At 41.1% G+C, this 15336-nt stretch overlaps 1 protein-coding gene across 1 annotated transcript in view; it reads left to right on the top strand.

Moving 5' to 3' along the window:
- The window catches only part of cops5 (COP9 signalosome subunit 5), a 39375-nt gene that overhangs the window by 14075 nt on the left and 9964 nt on the right, over positions 1 to 15336 (top strand). The window contains exons 3-4 of the mRNA XM_063042007.1: positions 9274 to 9402; positions 10467 to 10532. Coding sequence (XP_062898077.1) covers positions 9274 to 9402; positions 10467 to 10532 — 195 coding nt within the window. The remainder of the gene's footprint in view (positions 1 to 9273; positions 9403 to 10466; positions 10533 to 15336) is intronic.

Here is a 15336-nt window from a genome sequence, read left to right as displayed (position 1 = left end):
TATTTGCTTTTGTACTTGATTTAGCATTGAATTAAATAGTTTGACTTGCACTTCCTGATTTAAAATCTGCATGCCAGAGTCAGGATTTTTCAAGTTGATTAACAAGTTGCAGTAGTTTGGTCTGTTCACCAAATCCCAAATGCCCTGAGCAGAAATGGAATTATAATTACTGCAACTTCCTGTACATAAGTCTTTGGGTATGTGTAATTAACAGCTTTCACTGCTCATTCATCATTAAAATCTGGGCTGTGATCTATAGAATCAAACGTAACTTTGTACAATGATGGTTTTGTATGTTTGTTGTTAGTCAAGTTTCTCTTAGTTAGTATATTTGGTTAAGTTGCTACCTTTTCTATTCAGATACATATTGGAATATCTCTTTCAGTTTTTCCATCAATAATTGCATTATGTCAGCTTAAATTCAATGAAAATATACACAATCCATTTTGTCACAAAATTCTCTGGTCTATATAAACACAATGGCAATTCCTCTATCCCATTATGGGTTCATAGAATTAAAATGCTATGCCTTCACTGCTCTGCATTTCACATGCACCAAACTACTTAGCCATTGTTGTCAGATTACCTGCAGAGCAAGAATCTGATATCTGTAATCAAAATGTTCATCCTTCTGTTGTTGAAGTCTAGAATTTCTGCAAGTTGAAATTTAATTCGTGTCAAAGAAATCTTTACCTTTTTATTCAATGAATTATTTCTGAGACGGGCAGGAATCCATCTCTGAATAAACTTGTAACTTGGTTAGTTTTGTGACTTGTTTGCTCCAAAAGAGGGTAGGTTGATAAAATCTGTGCGGGAACATGGTGAGAAATGCAGTTGAGCAGTGTCTGAGAGAGACGAGCTGGAGTTGCAAATAACATGCTGACAAATAGATAAAGGAATGTGATGCAATTCTTAAATACACAAAATTAAGGGATAAAATATTTTTATTACCTTCTAAAATGTTATTTAGATGTGGAAGAAGACAGTTCAAATCAGTGGCAGTCCATTTGTCTCCAACAATTCCAGTCCTGATTTATAGTATCACCTAGGCCTTCCTGCAGTCGAATCAATCCCCATTTAGGACTGTGATACTTGACATACAGTGGTACTAGAATGTTTGTGAACCCTGTAGAATTTTCTCTATTTCTGCACAAATATGACCTAAAATATGATCAGATCTTCGCGCAAGTCCTAAAACTAGATGAAGAGAACCTATTTAAATAAATAACACAAATAATTATGCTTGTTAATTTACTTACTGAGAAAAATGATCCAATATTTTGTGTGATTGTTGGAAAAGGTATGTGAACCTCTGGGGTAATGCCTTCTACAAAGGCTATTTGGAGTCAGGTGTTCCGATCAATGGGATGAGATTGGAGGTGTGGGTTGTAGAGGTGCTTTGCGCTATATATATAAAAATAAAAAGACACACACTCAGGTTACTGACAGAGCCTGCTCTTCTCAAGAAAAATCTGTTAATGTGCACCATGCCTTGATCAAAACAACTTTCAGAGGACTATAGAAGAAGAATTGTAGAATTCATGAAGCTGGAAAAGGCTACAAATGCTTGAGTGTTCATCAGTCCACAGTAAGGGAAATTGTCTACCAATGGAAGAAACTCAGTACAGTTGCTACTCTCCCCAGGAGTGGGCATCCTACAAAGATCACACCAAGAGCACAACATGCAATACTGAAGAAGGTGAAAAAGAACCTGAGGGTAACAGCAAAAGACCTGCAGAAATCTGTGGAACTTGCTGAAGTCGCTGTTCATGTGTCCACTATAAGAAAAACACTGAACAAAAATGGTGTTCATGGAAGGACACGGCAGAGGAAACCACTGCTCTCAGAAAAAAAATTGCTGCATGTCTCAAGTTTGCAAAAGACCACCTGGATGTTCTACAATGCTTCTGGGACAATGTTCTGTGGACAGATGAGACAAAAGTTGAACTTTTTGGCAGAAATGCACATTGCTATGTTTGGAGAAAAAAGGGCACTGCACACCAATACCACAACCTCATCCCAATTGTGAAGCATGGTGGAAGGAACATTATGGTTTGGGGTTGCTTTGCTGCCTCTGGGCCTGGACAGCTTGCAATCATTGAGGGAACAATGAATTTGAAACTATATTAAGACATTTGACAGGAGAATTATAGGCAGCAGTTCGTCACCTGAAAATTTAATAGAAGTTGGATAATTCAACAAGGCAATGATCCAAAAAACAAGAGTAGATCAACAACAGAATGTTTTAAAAAGAAGAAAATGTGTGTTTTGGACTGGCTGAGTCAAAGTCTTGACCTTAATCCTTTAGGACTGTTGTGGAAGAATCTGAAACAAGCAGTTCGTGCAAGGAAGCCCATCAACATCCCAGAGTTCAAGCAATTTTCTAGGGAGGAATAGCCAAAAATTCCTCCAGGCCGATGTGGAGGTCTGATTAATGGTTATTGAAAACGCTTGGCTGAAGTTATTGCTGTACAAGGGGGTCACACCAGTTACTGAAAGCAAAGTTCACATTCTTTTTCGAACAAATACATGTAGTATTGGATATTTGTTCTCAATAACTAAATGAACAAGTATAATGTTTTTGTGTTTATTTAGTTGGGTTGTCTTTAATTTTGGGAGTTGGGTGAAGATCTGATCACACTTTAGGTCATATTTGTGCAGAAATAGAGAAATTTCTACGGGTTCATAAACTTCCTTGCACCACTGTAGATATCAAAGAATATAGAACAGTACACCACAGAAACAGACACTTCAGCCCACAATGTTGTGCGGAACCAATTAAATTAGTAATCAAATGGCCAACTAAACTAATCTCTTCTGCCTCCACAATATCCATATCCTTCCATTTTCCTCACATTCATGTGCCTATCTAAATGTCTCTTAAAAGTCCCTAAAGTATCTGCCTCTACCACCACTCTATGTGTTATATTCAAGGAATCCACTCCTCTCTTTGTGTGGGGGGGGGGGAGAAAAATTGCCCCTCACATCTCCTTTGAAATTCCCCTCATTACCTTAAATGTATGCCCTCTGGTGTTAGAAATTTTAACCCTAGGAAAAAAATCCTGTCTGTCTACTCTAACCATGCCTCCCATAATTTTGTCTAACTTCTCGTTATTGCACACGCCCTCTAATCCAGGCAACATTGTGGTAAGCCTCTTCTGCATCCTCTTCAGAGTCTCAATGTCCTTTCTATAATAGAGTGACCAAAACTGTATGCAATATTCCGGATGCAGCCTAACCAGAGTTTTATAGAGCTGCAGCGTGACTTCCTGCCTTTTGAACTCAATGCCTTGACTAATAAAGGCAAGCATGCCGTATGCTTTAACCATCCTATCAAACAGTGAGGCTGTGAACCTGGACTCCAAGATCCCTCTGCTCATCAACTCTGTGAAGGGTCTTACCCTTAACAATGTACTCTCTTTTGCATTTGACCTACCAAAGTACAATACTTCACATTTAGCTGGGTTAATCTCCATCAGACATTTCTTTGCCCATATCTGCAACTGTAACCACCTTGCAGCCATTTCTATATTCTGCAGTATTCTTTGCCAGTCTTCTGCGCTATTCACACCACTAATATTCATGTCATCTGCAAACTTAAAAAACCAGCCATCTACATTTTCATACAGATCATTTATATATATATATCATAAACAGCAGAGATCTCAGTACCAATCACTGCTGAATACTACTAATCACAGACTTCCAGCCTGAATCATGTCCCTTCAATTACTACCCACACTCTCTTTTCTATGGACAAACCAGTTCTGAATCTATATGGCCAATTTACGATGCATCCCATGGATCTTAATCTTCTAGATGAGCCTTCCATGAGGGATCTTGTAAAACAGTTTACTAAAAAATCCATGTAGATAACATCCACAGCACAACCTTCATCAATTACCCTCATCACCTCATCAAAAAAAAAATCAAGTTAGTAAGACACTATATGCTCCGCAACAAGCCATGCTAGCTCTCCCTAATTAGGCTGTGGTTTTCCCATACTCGTAAATCCAATCCTTGAGAATTGTCTCCAGTAGCTTCCCTGCCACTGACATCGGACGTTCCGATCCAGGATTATCATAAGACCATAAGACATAGAAGCAGAATTAGGCCATCTGGTCTATGGAGTCTACTCCGCCATTCAATCATGGCTGATCCGTTTTTATTTTATCTCCTCCTCAACCGCAGTTTCCGGCCTTCTCCCCGTAACCTTTGATGCCATGTCCAATCAAGAACCTATCAGTCTCTGCCTTAAATACACCCAACGACCTAGCCTGCACAGCTGCATGTGGCAACGAAATACCACAAATTCACCACACTTTGGCTAAAAAAATCTTGTCTATCCTAAGGCTGTGCCATCTTGTCCTAGACTCTCCCACCATGGTATCTCGTATGATAACCCTTTTATACCTGGAATCATCCTTGTGAACCTCCTCTGGACCATCTCCAATGCCAGCACATCCTTTCTAAAATGAGGAGCCCAAAACTGTTCACAGTAGTCAAGGTGAGGCCTCAGTAATATCTTATAAAGCCTCAGCATCACATCCTTGCTCTTGTATTCTGGACCTCTTGAAATGAATGATAACATGGCATTTACCTTCCTCACCACCACCTCAACCTGCAAGTTAGCCTTCAGAGTGTTCTGCACAAGGACTCCAAGTCCTTCGCATCTCAGATTTTTGGATTTTCTCCCCATTTAGAAAATAGTGTGCACATTTATTTCTAACCCAAAGTGCATGACCATGCATTTTCCAAATATACAACATCCACCGCATCCCCTTTATCTATCCTTTATCTCCTCAGAGTTCCAACAAGTTCGTCAGGCAAGATTTTCCTTGAAGGAACCATGCTGACTTTGTCCTATCTTGTCCTTTGGCACCAACTACTCCATCACCTCATCCTTAACAATTGATTCTAACATCTTCCCAATCACTGAGGTCAGGCTAACTGGTCTATAATTTCCTTTCTGCTGCCTTTTCCCTTTCTTAAAGTGTGGAGTAATATTTTGCAATTTTTCAGTTCTTAGGCACCATGCCAGAGTCCAATGATTTTTGAAAGATCATTTCTAACGCTGCCTCTTTCAGAACCCTAGGATGCAGTTCCTCTGGTCCGGGTGACTTATGTACCTTTAGGTCTTCCAGCTTTTTGAGCACCTTCTCTCCTGTAACAGTAACTGTACCCACTTCTCTTCCTTCACACACTACAACATCAGGCTTACGGCTAGTGTCTTCCACAGTGAAGACTGATGCAAAATACTCATTTAGTTCATCAGCCATCTCCTTGTCCCCTGTTATTATTTGTCCTGCCTCATTTTCTAGCGGTCCTATATCCACTCTCATTTCTCTTTTACTTTTTAACATACTTGAAAAAACTTTTACTGTCCACTTTGACATTATTTGTTAGCTTGCTTTCATATTTCATCCTTTCCCTTCTAATGATTTTTTTTGTTGCTCTCTGTAGGTTTTTATAAACTTCCCAATCCTCTGTCTTCCCACTAATTTTTGCTTTGTATGCCCTTTCTTTTGCTTTTACAATAGTTTTGACTTCCCTTGTCAGCCACGATTGTATTGTTTTACCATTTGAGTATTTCTTTGTTTTTGGAATATACGTGTCCTGTACATTCCTTGTTTTCCCCAGCAACACACGCCATTGTTGCTCTGCTGACATCCCTGCCAGCAGCTCTTTCCAGTTTACTTTGGCCAACTCCTCTCTCATACCACTGTCATTTCCCTTACTCCACTGAAATACTGCTACATCAGACTTTACTTTCTCCCTATTGAATTTCAAGTTGAACACAATCATATTGTGATCACTGGGTTCCTAAGGGTTATTTTACCTTAAGCCCCCTAATCGCCTCCAGTTCATTACATAACACCCAATCCAGTATAGCTGATCCTCTAGTAGGCTCAATGACAAACTGCTCTAAAAAGCTATCTCTTAGGCATTCAACAAACTCACACTCTTGAGATCCATTACCAACCTGATTTTCCCCAATCGACCTGCATGTTATAATCTCCCATGACTACCATAACATTGCCCTTTTGATACACCTTTTCTATTTCCTGTTGTAGCCTGTGGTCCACCTCCCAGCCACTGTTGGGAGGCCTATATATAACTGCCATCAACGTCCTTTTACCCTTGCAGTTTCTTAACTCAATCCACAAGGATTCAACATCTTTCGATCTTATGTCACATCTTTCTACTGATTTGATGCCATTCTTTACCAGTAGAGCCATACCACCCCCTCTGCCTACCTTCCTATCTCTCCAATATAATGTGTAACCTTGGACATTCAGTTCCTAACTACAGCCATCCTTCAGCCATGATTCAGTGATGGCCACAACATCATACCTGGCAATCTGTAATATTGCAACAAGATCATCTGCCTTATTTCTTGTACTGACTCTGCATCCCTAATGATTTGATACTCAGCCTATTGGCTGCAACTAAGTCCCAGCACCTGCCTTCCCTTCCTGACAATCTGACTGCATGCTATCTTTACTTTTTTACCATCTGTCCTTTCCTGAGTTCCTTCATTCCAGTTCCCACCCCCCTGCCAAATTAGTTTAAACCCTCCCCAACAGCTCTAACAAACCTGCCTGCGAGAATATTGGTCCCCCTCAGGTTCAGGTGCAACCCGTCACTTTTGAACAGGTCATACCTCCCCCAGAAGAGATCCCAGTTATCCAAGAACCTGAAGCCCTGACCCCTGCACCAGCTTCTCAGCCATGCATTTATCTGCCAAATCATCCTATTTCCCTGGTTCTTTTGAATAGTGGAACATTAGCTCCTCAAGAATCCTAGATCTGATACGAAAACAGATATTTATCTATTAACTGGGCATGATCCAGCTGGAACTTTAAGGGTTAGATTAATTTGTCCTTCATTTTTTTTCATCTTGCTGCAAGATGGAAAACATGCATTTGGTCAGCAGATGGCACTATTAATCAGCTGCTAATAGATAATGAACAAAAGTTGGATTTGAAACATCTTCTATGAAAGTTAAGTGTTGTTGGACCTCTTTAAAATTATGTATTATGAAGAACTATGAGTAATATAATTTAGGATTACGCCTATTACTTTTATATTTAACATGTTATATTTTAGAAAGAGAAGTGGTTTGAAACTGACCCTTCCTATTTTCAGGCAGTTAAACTGTAATAAATCCATAGGCTGCAAATACTAGATAAACTCCATTACACAACTAATCTCTGCTTTAAACTTGCTATTATCAAAATATACTATTTAAAATATTGATAAAAATAACAAGCACATATTTTTATATATCAGTACAAATAAATTTATTTTTCAAAAAGTTAGTCACATTTGTAAAGAGAGAAATCCACCTATTTGTTCATTGTGGCCAGTCAAGAGTACTTTACATTTGTCCCATTTTCAAGCTTCTGGCTTATGATTCATCAGGTTTTCATCCAGTAACTTGTAAATGTATTGAGGGTTTTTACCTCACTTACCCCAATGGGTATTGAATTTCAGATGTTGCACCCCCTCCCCCCCCATCATTGTTTAAGTCAGTGGTCCCCAACCTCCGGGCCGTGGACCGATACGTTGCCATGAAGAATGCAGCGGTAGCCGGAACACACCCAGGATATCTTTAAGAAAAAAGTGGAAATAAACAAGCTAGTTAATTAGGTGCTGCCCGGCACGTAAATGTCAGTCCAGATCAGAGGCAACGCAATCGGCAATCGCCTGTGATCTGGGCTGACATTTACGTACCGGGCGGCACCTAATCAATTAGCTTGTTTATTTCGGCTTTTTTTTTAAAGATGTGCTGGGTGCGTTCTGGCTACTGCTGTACCGCTGCGTTCTTCACGGCAATGTATCGGTCCGCGGCCTGGAGGTTGTGGACCACTGGTTTAAGTGAAACAAGTTTCTTCATTTTGTTTTCTCCAATTCCATTGAAGCTTGTCACTAAAATATTACCAAGGTCTTTTTGTAGTAGTGTAAAATCTTTTGAATCAAAAAACCATTAGGGATTCTGGAGAATATTCTCAGATTTGCATGTCCTCAAAAAATCATTACCGTCCTTGAGCAGTTACTTGATCACATTCCACACCGTGTATTTTTGTAAATCAGTTCACCATAGACCTCATCCTAGTGCACACTAAGGTCAAGTAAGATTGTGATTCAATATTTTGGACAAGTACCTCCAACACCATAACTGAAGAGTTGCTCTATTTCCAATGGCAGAATGGATGAACCAATATCTATGCCTTTGCATGTGCCAAAATCCCTAATTAGGGTTTCTAATCATATTCAATGAGCTCTATTCAATGCACAATGTGATCCACCACAAGCACTCTACTCCAGATTGTGTCACAGCAAGTGATTTACAGGAGAACAGAGAAAATACTTCATTCCAGTCTGTGCTATAGAGATGCTGGGTAGTGCAGACTTTGGCAATGTCCGAGAGAGAATGGTAGGTGGGATGAGGCTACTGTTGCAATAACAATCTGGGTGTCTGCCACCTTGAGCCCATCCAGGAAACCTGGAGCCAGCGTGCTGTCCTGTTAAGCATCACCCTCATAACCTGGAGCAGGCCCTTCAGCCCGCTGTCCACCCAGATCATCATGATCAGACTTATGATGATCCTATTTTACTCACCTGTTTCCATCATAGAGATGCAGTTGGCGTAACACTATTACTGTGCCAGCAACCCAGGTTTAATTCTGCTCCTGCCTGTGGGGACTTTGTATATTCACTCCGCAGCAGCCTGAGTTTCCTGCCACGATTCAGGGACATGCAGGTTCGTAGTTTAATTGGTCACTTGATGTGTAGTTGGCAGCACGGGCTCATTGAGCAAGAAAGGCCTATTACTGGGTTATGTATCTAAATACATTAAATTAGATGTTTCAAGACAACCCTGGGAGGAACAACAAAGGTAACGTTATCACCAGTTCATGTGAATTACTTGGCAAAGACCACAGACACCCCTGGGAAGGTGCCCAGTGCTTCAAGTCTCACTGGAAGCTTGCAGTGGCAGAGCAATAAGAGCACAACAACCCAAAGAACCCAGCCACCTGCTCTGTCAAGGTCCCCCCTTATCACCTGTACTCCTGCATTAATAATTTTTGGAACCACCAAGTGAAGAGCAGAATCCTTTTTGCTACAGATACTAACTCTCTTGCTATTTCTGGCACACTTAAGTTTTAAACAAAAACTTTGTTTTATTTTGTGCTTATAAATTGAAATTTAAATTTAGTTCTTTACATAATTGTGTGCTTATTTAAATTTATTTTGCATCTTCTCTAGGTAGGACGTCTTGAGAATGCAATTGGTTGGTATCATAGTCATCCAGGTTATGGATGTTGGCTTTCAGGAATTGATGTTAGCACTCAGATGTTGAATCAACAGTTCCAGGAACCATTTGTAGCCGTGGTGGTATGTATTTTACATCTACATCTGACTATATATAACTGCATAATCTGGAGTGACACTCAAAATGCTGGAGAAACTCAGCAGGTCAGGCCGTATCTATGGAGAGGAAAAAACAGTTGATGTTTTGGGCTGAAACCCTTCGTCAGCACTGGAAAGGAAGGGGGTGGAAGACAGAATAAGGAGGTGGGGGAGGGGAAGGAATATAATGTGATAGGTGAGGGGCAAGGTGGTGAGTGGGGTAGGGGGATAAAGTAAGAAGCTAGGAGATAATAGGTTGAAGATGTAAACGGCTGGAGAAGGAATTTGATAGGAGACGACAGTGGAAAATGAGGGAAAGGGAAGGAGGAGGGGCATCAGAGGGATGTGTGGGCAGGTGAGGAGAAGAAGGGGGTGACGGGGGAACCAGAATGGGAAATGTTCCAAGAAAGATGTGGAGGGGTGAGAAATTGTTGGACGTTAGAGAAATCAATGTTTACACCATCAGGTTGGAGGCTGCTCAGATGGAGATTATGTGCATTATGTCTTTTTTAATTCAGAGTTTCTTGGGGTATGTAAATCCTCACCTTGAGGTTTCTTCAGCTTGAAATATCAACAGACAAGCAGAATTTTTGATATTGTTCAAATAATATCAGCTTCATTCTTCAGTGATATTTCAAATTAAAGAATTCTTAGCTCAAAAGAAAGTTGTTGGCCCATTCCTTGCCTTTTCATATAACCCATTGGTTATTCTTTCTGATTATTTTGATTTTTTTTCTCTTTTTTTGTATATGTTAGAAGTGGGAATCTCTTGTTTTTGGTTACTGACCTTTTTTTGTTTTCAGTGTAATAGATATTCAGCTCTTAAATACAGCCTTTCATAATTAGCATCATCACATTTTGCTTTAATTGTGAAAAAGTGACTACATTTAACGTGTATAGATGGTGCAATGGTGTGTATTGTATGCTATTCCAGTGAATTATTTATGTACCAGTTTGTGTGTGCATAAGCATTTCAGTAACTTTTTATTTTTAGTGCTTTGTTCAGATTGTGTTTTTATTGAATATTACTTTCTCTCTTTTTTTTAAAGATTGACCCTACAAGAACGATATCAGCTGGAAAAGTGAACCTAGGTGCTTTTAGGACATATCCAAAGGTAAATGTTTTTTCCTTTCCTTTCCTGCCCATTTTCTCCACTTTCTTTCTATCTGATTTACAGTGAAAAATTATTCAGCCCCCGCAACTGTTTTCACATGTTACTGTCTCATTTTGTAAATTTAAAATATATTGAAGCAGGATTTTTGAGCTGATAACAATGGTTCATTTTAATATCAGAGAATGATATTCTCTGTGGATATCATTCTGTGTGGATGAGTGTGTGCCCAGAAAGACTTACTGTACATTCCCAAACCAGAGGCCGTGGATGAACCAGGAGGTACGTCATCTGCTGAAGGCTAGATCTGTGGCATCCAAGTCTGGTGATCCAGGCTTATACCAGAAAACCAGGTATGATTTGTGGAGGGCTATTTCAAGGGTGAAGAGCCAATTTCGAGCGAGGTTGGAGGCAACATCGGATGCACGGCACCTCTGACAGGTCTAAGATGCTACTTCCTACAAAGCAAAACCCAAAAGCCTGAATGGTAGCGATGCTTCACTACCAGATGAACTCAACGTCTTCTATGCATGCTTTGAAAGGGAGAACACCACTACAGCTGTGAAGATCCCTGCTGTACCTGATGATCCTGTGATCTCCATCTCAGAGGCTGATGTTAGGCTGTCTTTAAAGAGAGTGAACTCTCACAAGGTGGAAGGTCCTGATGGAGTACCTAGTTAAGCTCTGAAAACCTGTGCCAACCAACTAGTGGGAGTACTCAAGGACATTTTCAACCTCTCACTGCTGTGGGCAGAAGTTCCTACTTCAAAAAGGCAATAATTATACCAGTGCTTAAGAATAATAATGTGGGCTGCTTTAATGACTATCGCCCGGTAGTACTCATGTCGACAGTGATGAAATGCTTTGAGAGGTTGGTCATGACTAGACTGAACTCCTGCCTCAGCAAGGACCTGGACCCAGTGTAATTTGCCTATCGCCACAATAGGTCAACGGAAGACGCAATCTCAATGGCTCTTCACACGGCTTTAGACCACCTGGACAACACAAGCACCTACATCAGGATGCTGTTCATCGACTGTAGCTCAGCATTTAATACCATCATTCCCACAATCCTGTATGAGAAGTTGCAGAACCTGGGCCTCTGCAATTGGATCCTCGACTTCCTAACCAGAAGATCACAATCTGTGCAGATTGGTGATAGCGTATCCTCCTCGCTGACTATCAACACTCACACACCTTAGAGGTGTGTGCTTAGCCCACTGCTCTACTCTCTATAAACACATGACTGTGTGGCTAGGTATAGTTCAAAAAACCACCTTTAAACTTGTTGACGATACAATCATTGTTGGTAGAATCTCAGATGGTGACAAGAGGGCATACAGGAGTGAGATATGCCAACTAGTGGAGTGGTGCCACAGCAACAACCTTGCACTCAACGGCAGTAAGATGAAAGAGCTGATTGTGGAATTCCAGAACGGTAAGACGAAGGAACACATACCAATCCTCATAGAGGGATCAGAAGTGGAGAGAGTGAGTAGTTTCAAGTTCATGGGTGTCAAGATCTCCGAGGATCTAACCTGGTCCCAACATATCATAAGGAAGGCAAGACAATGACTATACTTTATTAGGAGTTTGAAGAGATTTGGCATGTCAACAAATGCACTCAAAAACTGAGGAAGGGGGGATGAATACTTTTAAACTGCTGATATTTCAGTTGATTGTGGCTGAGAGAGACATTGTGTCTTAGATCACTTTACTGATACAAATTTGCAGTATGGGGAAATCACATTCAATGGAATAAAATTGTTGCAAGAGGTTGGGAAATGTTACGAAATAAGTATGGACAATCTGGGGGAAAGATCAGAAAGATCAAAATCAGAGAAACAGGAATCCAGTTGAAGGACCTCTCAAAATTTACTGGCAAAGTTCAGAGTGAAATTGTTATCAAAGTACATATATTTCACCATATACAACCCTGAGATTCATTTTCTTATGGGCATTCACAGTAAGTACAAGAAGCACAATAGAATCAATGAAAGACCGCCCTCAACAGGGTGGACAAACAATCAATGTGCAAAACTGTGCAAGTATAAAAAGGGAGAAAAAAAGAACATAAGAAATAGGAGCAGGAGTAGGCCATCTGGCCCATCGAGCCTGCCCCGCCATTCAATAAGATCATGGCTGATCTGTCTGTAAACTCAGCTCCAACTACCTGCCTTTTCCCCACAACCCATAATTCCCTTACTATGTAAAAACCTATCTAACTGTATCTTAAATATATTTAGTGAAGAAACCTCAACTGCTTCCCTGGGCAGAGAATTCCACAGTTACACCACTCTCTGGGAAAAAGTTTCTCCCCATCTCCGTCCTAAATCATCTTCCCTGAATCTTGAGGCAATGTCCCCTCGTTCTAGTCTCACCTACCAATGGAAACAACTTTCCTACTTCTATCTTATCTATCCCTTTCAAAATTTTGTATGTTTCTATAAGATCCCCTCTCATGAACAAGCACTCCCAAGTCCCTCTGCACAACAGCATGCTGCAATCTTTCACCATTTAAATAATAATCTGCTTTTCTATTATTACTTCCAAAATGGATGATCTGGCATTTACCAATGTTGTAATCCATCTGCCAGACCTTGACCCACTCAGTTAACCTATCTATATCCCTCTGCAGACTCTCCACATCCTCCGTACAATTTGCTTTTCCACTCAGTTTAGTGTCATCAGCAAATTTTGCTCTCTTTTCTACTTTCTTATCTATCCCTGTCAAAATTTTGTGTTTCTATAAGATCTCTCATTCTAATTCTAGAGAGTATAGTCCCAGGCGACTCAATCTGTCCTCATAGGTTAACCCCTTCATCCCTGGAAGCAACCTGGTGAACCTCCTCTGCACTGCCTCCAAAGCCAGTATATCCTTCAAGTATGGAGACCAGAACTGCACACAGTACTCCAGGTGCAGCCTCACCAGTACCCTCTATAGTTGCAGCATGACCTCCCTGCTCTTGAATTCAATCCCTCTTGCAATGAAGGCCAACATTCCGTTTGCCGCCTTACAGAAGAAGAAAGCCCTTAACTCCGAGTGGTGTCATCGAGACGCCGTCATGACGGCATTTTTTTTTTAGCAGGCTTTCTTATTTTCACAAGGCGGAGTTTCCAGCTCAACACTCTACCCAGCACAGATGAAAAGCATGCAAGGGAGCCGGTGGGATTCGAACCCGGGAGCTTTCACTCCAAAGTCTGGCGCTGATGCCACTACGCCACCAGCCAGCAGTTTGCCTTCTTAATAACCTGTTATACTTGCAAGCCAACTTTTTGCGATTCATGAACAAGCACTCCCAAGTCTCTCTGCCCAACAGCATGCTGCAATCTTTCACCATTCAAATAATAATCTGCTCTTCTATTATTCCTTCCAAAGTGGATGATCTCACATTTACCAACGTTGTATTCCATCTGCCAGACCCAAGCCCACTCACTTAACCTATCTATGTCCCTTTGCAGACTCTCCACATCCTCTGTACAATTTGCTTTTCCACTTAGTTTAGTGTCATCAGCAAATTTTGCTACATTACACTCAGTCCCCTCTTCCAAATCATCAATGTAAATGGTAAACAGCTGTGGGCCCAGCACCGACCCCTGCGGCACCCCACTCACCACCGACTGCCAACTGGAGAAACACCCACTTATATCAACTCTCTGCCTTCTGTTGGTTAACCAATCCACTATCCATGCCAATACACTTCCTCCGATTCCATGCATCAGTATCTTATTTATAAGTCTCTCATGCGGCACCTTACCGAACGCCTTCTGGAAATCCAAGTATGCAACATCCACCTGTTCCCCTCTATCCACTGCACTCATTATGTCCTCAAAGAACTCCAGTAAGTTTGTCAAACAGGACCTGCCCTTTCTGAATCCATGCTTTACTATTTCTTCCTTAATGACAGCTTCAAGCATTTTCCCAACTACAGTTGTTAAGCTAACTCGCCTATAGTTGCCCGTCTTTTGCCTACACCCTTTTTTAAAAAGTGGCGTGACATTTGTTGTCTTCCAATCCTCCGGGACCTGCCCAGGGTCTGGAGAGTTTTGATAAATGATTACCAACGCGTCTACTGTGACCTCTGCCAATTCCTTCAGCACCCTGGGATGCATCCCATCAGGACCAGGGGACTTATCTACCTTCAGGCCCTCTAGTTTGCTTATCACTACCTCTTTAGTGACAGTGATTTTATCGAAGTTCTTTTGTACTTTGTACTTTATTGTCGCCAAACAATTGGTACTAGAACGTAAATCATCACAGCGATATTTAATTCTGTGCTTCCCACTCCCTGGATTACAAATATTAAATATTAAAAATAGTTAAAATTAGTAAATATTAAAATTTTAAATCATAAATCATAAATAGAAAATAGAAAAATGGAAAGTAAGGTAGTGCAATAAAACGGAGAGGCAGGTCCGGATATTTGGAGGGTCCGGCCCAGATCCGGGTCAGGATCCATTCAGCGGTCTTGTCACAGTTGGAAAGAAGCTGTTCCCAAATCTGGCCGTACGAGTCTTCAAGCTCCTGAGCTTTCTCCCGGAGGGAAGAGGGACAAAAAGTGTGTTGGCTGGGTGGGTCGTGTCCTTGATTATCCTGGCAGCACTGCTCCGACAGCGTGCGGTGTAAAGTGAGTCCACGGACGGAAGATTGGTTTGTGTGATGTGCTGTGCCATGTTCATGATCTTCTGCAGCTTCTTTCAGTCTCGAACAGGACAACTTCCATACCAGATTGTGGTGCACCCTAGAAGAATGCTTTCTACGGTGCATCGATAAAAATCAGTGAGGGTTTTAGGGGACGGGCCAAAT

This window comes from Mobula hypostoma, chromosome 1 (genome assembly GCF_963921235.1).
Source record: "Mobula hypostoma chromosome 1, sMobHyp1.1, whole genome shotgun sequence".
Taxonomy (NCBI): domain Eukaryota; kingdom Metazoa; phylum Chordata; class Chondrichthyes; order Myliobatiformes; family Myliobatidae; genus Mobula; species Mobula hypostoma.
Note: the sequence above shows the minus strand (reverse complement) of the source record. Positions and strands in the feature narration are given on the sequence as shown.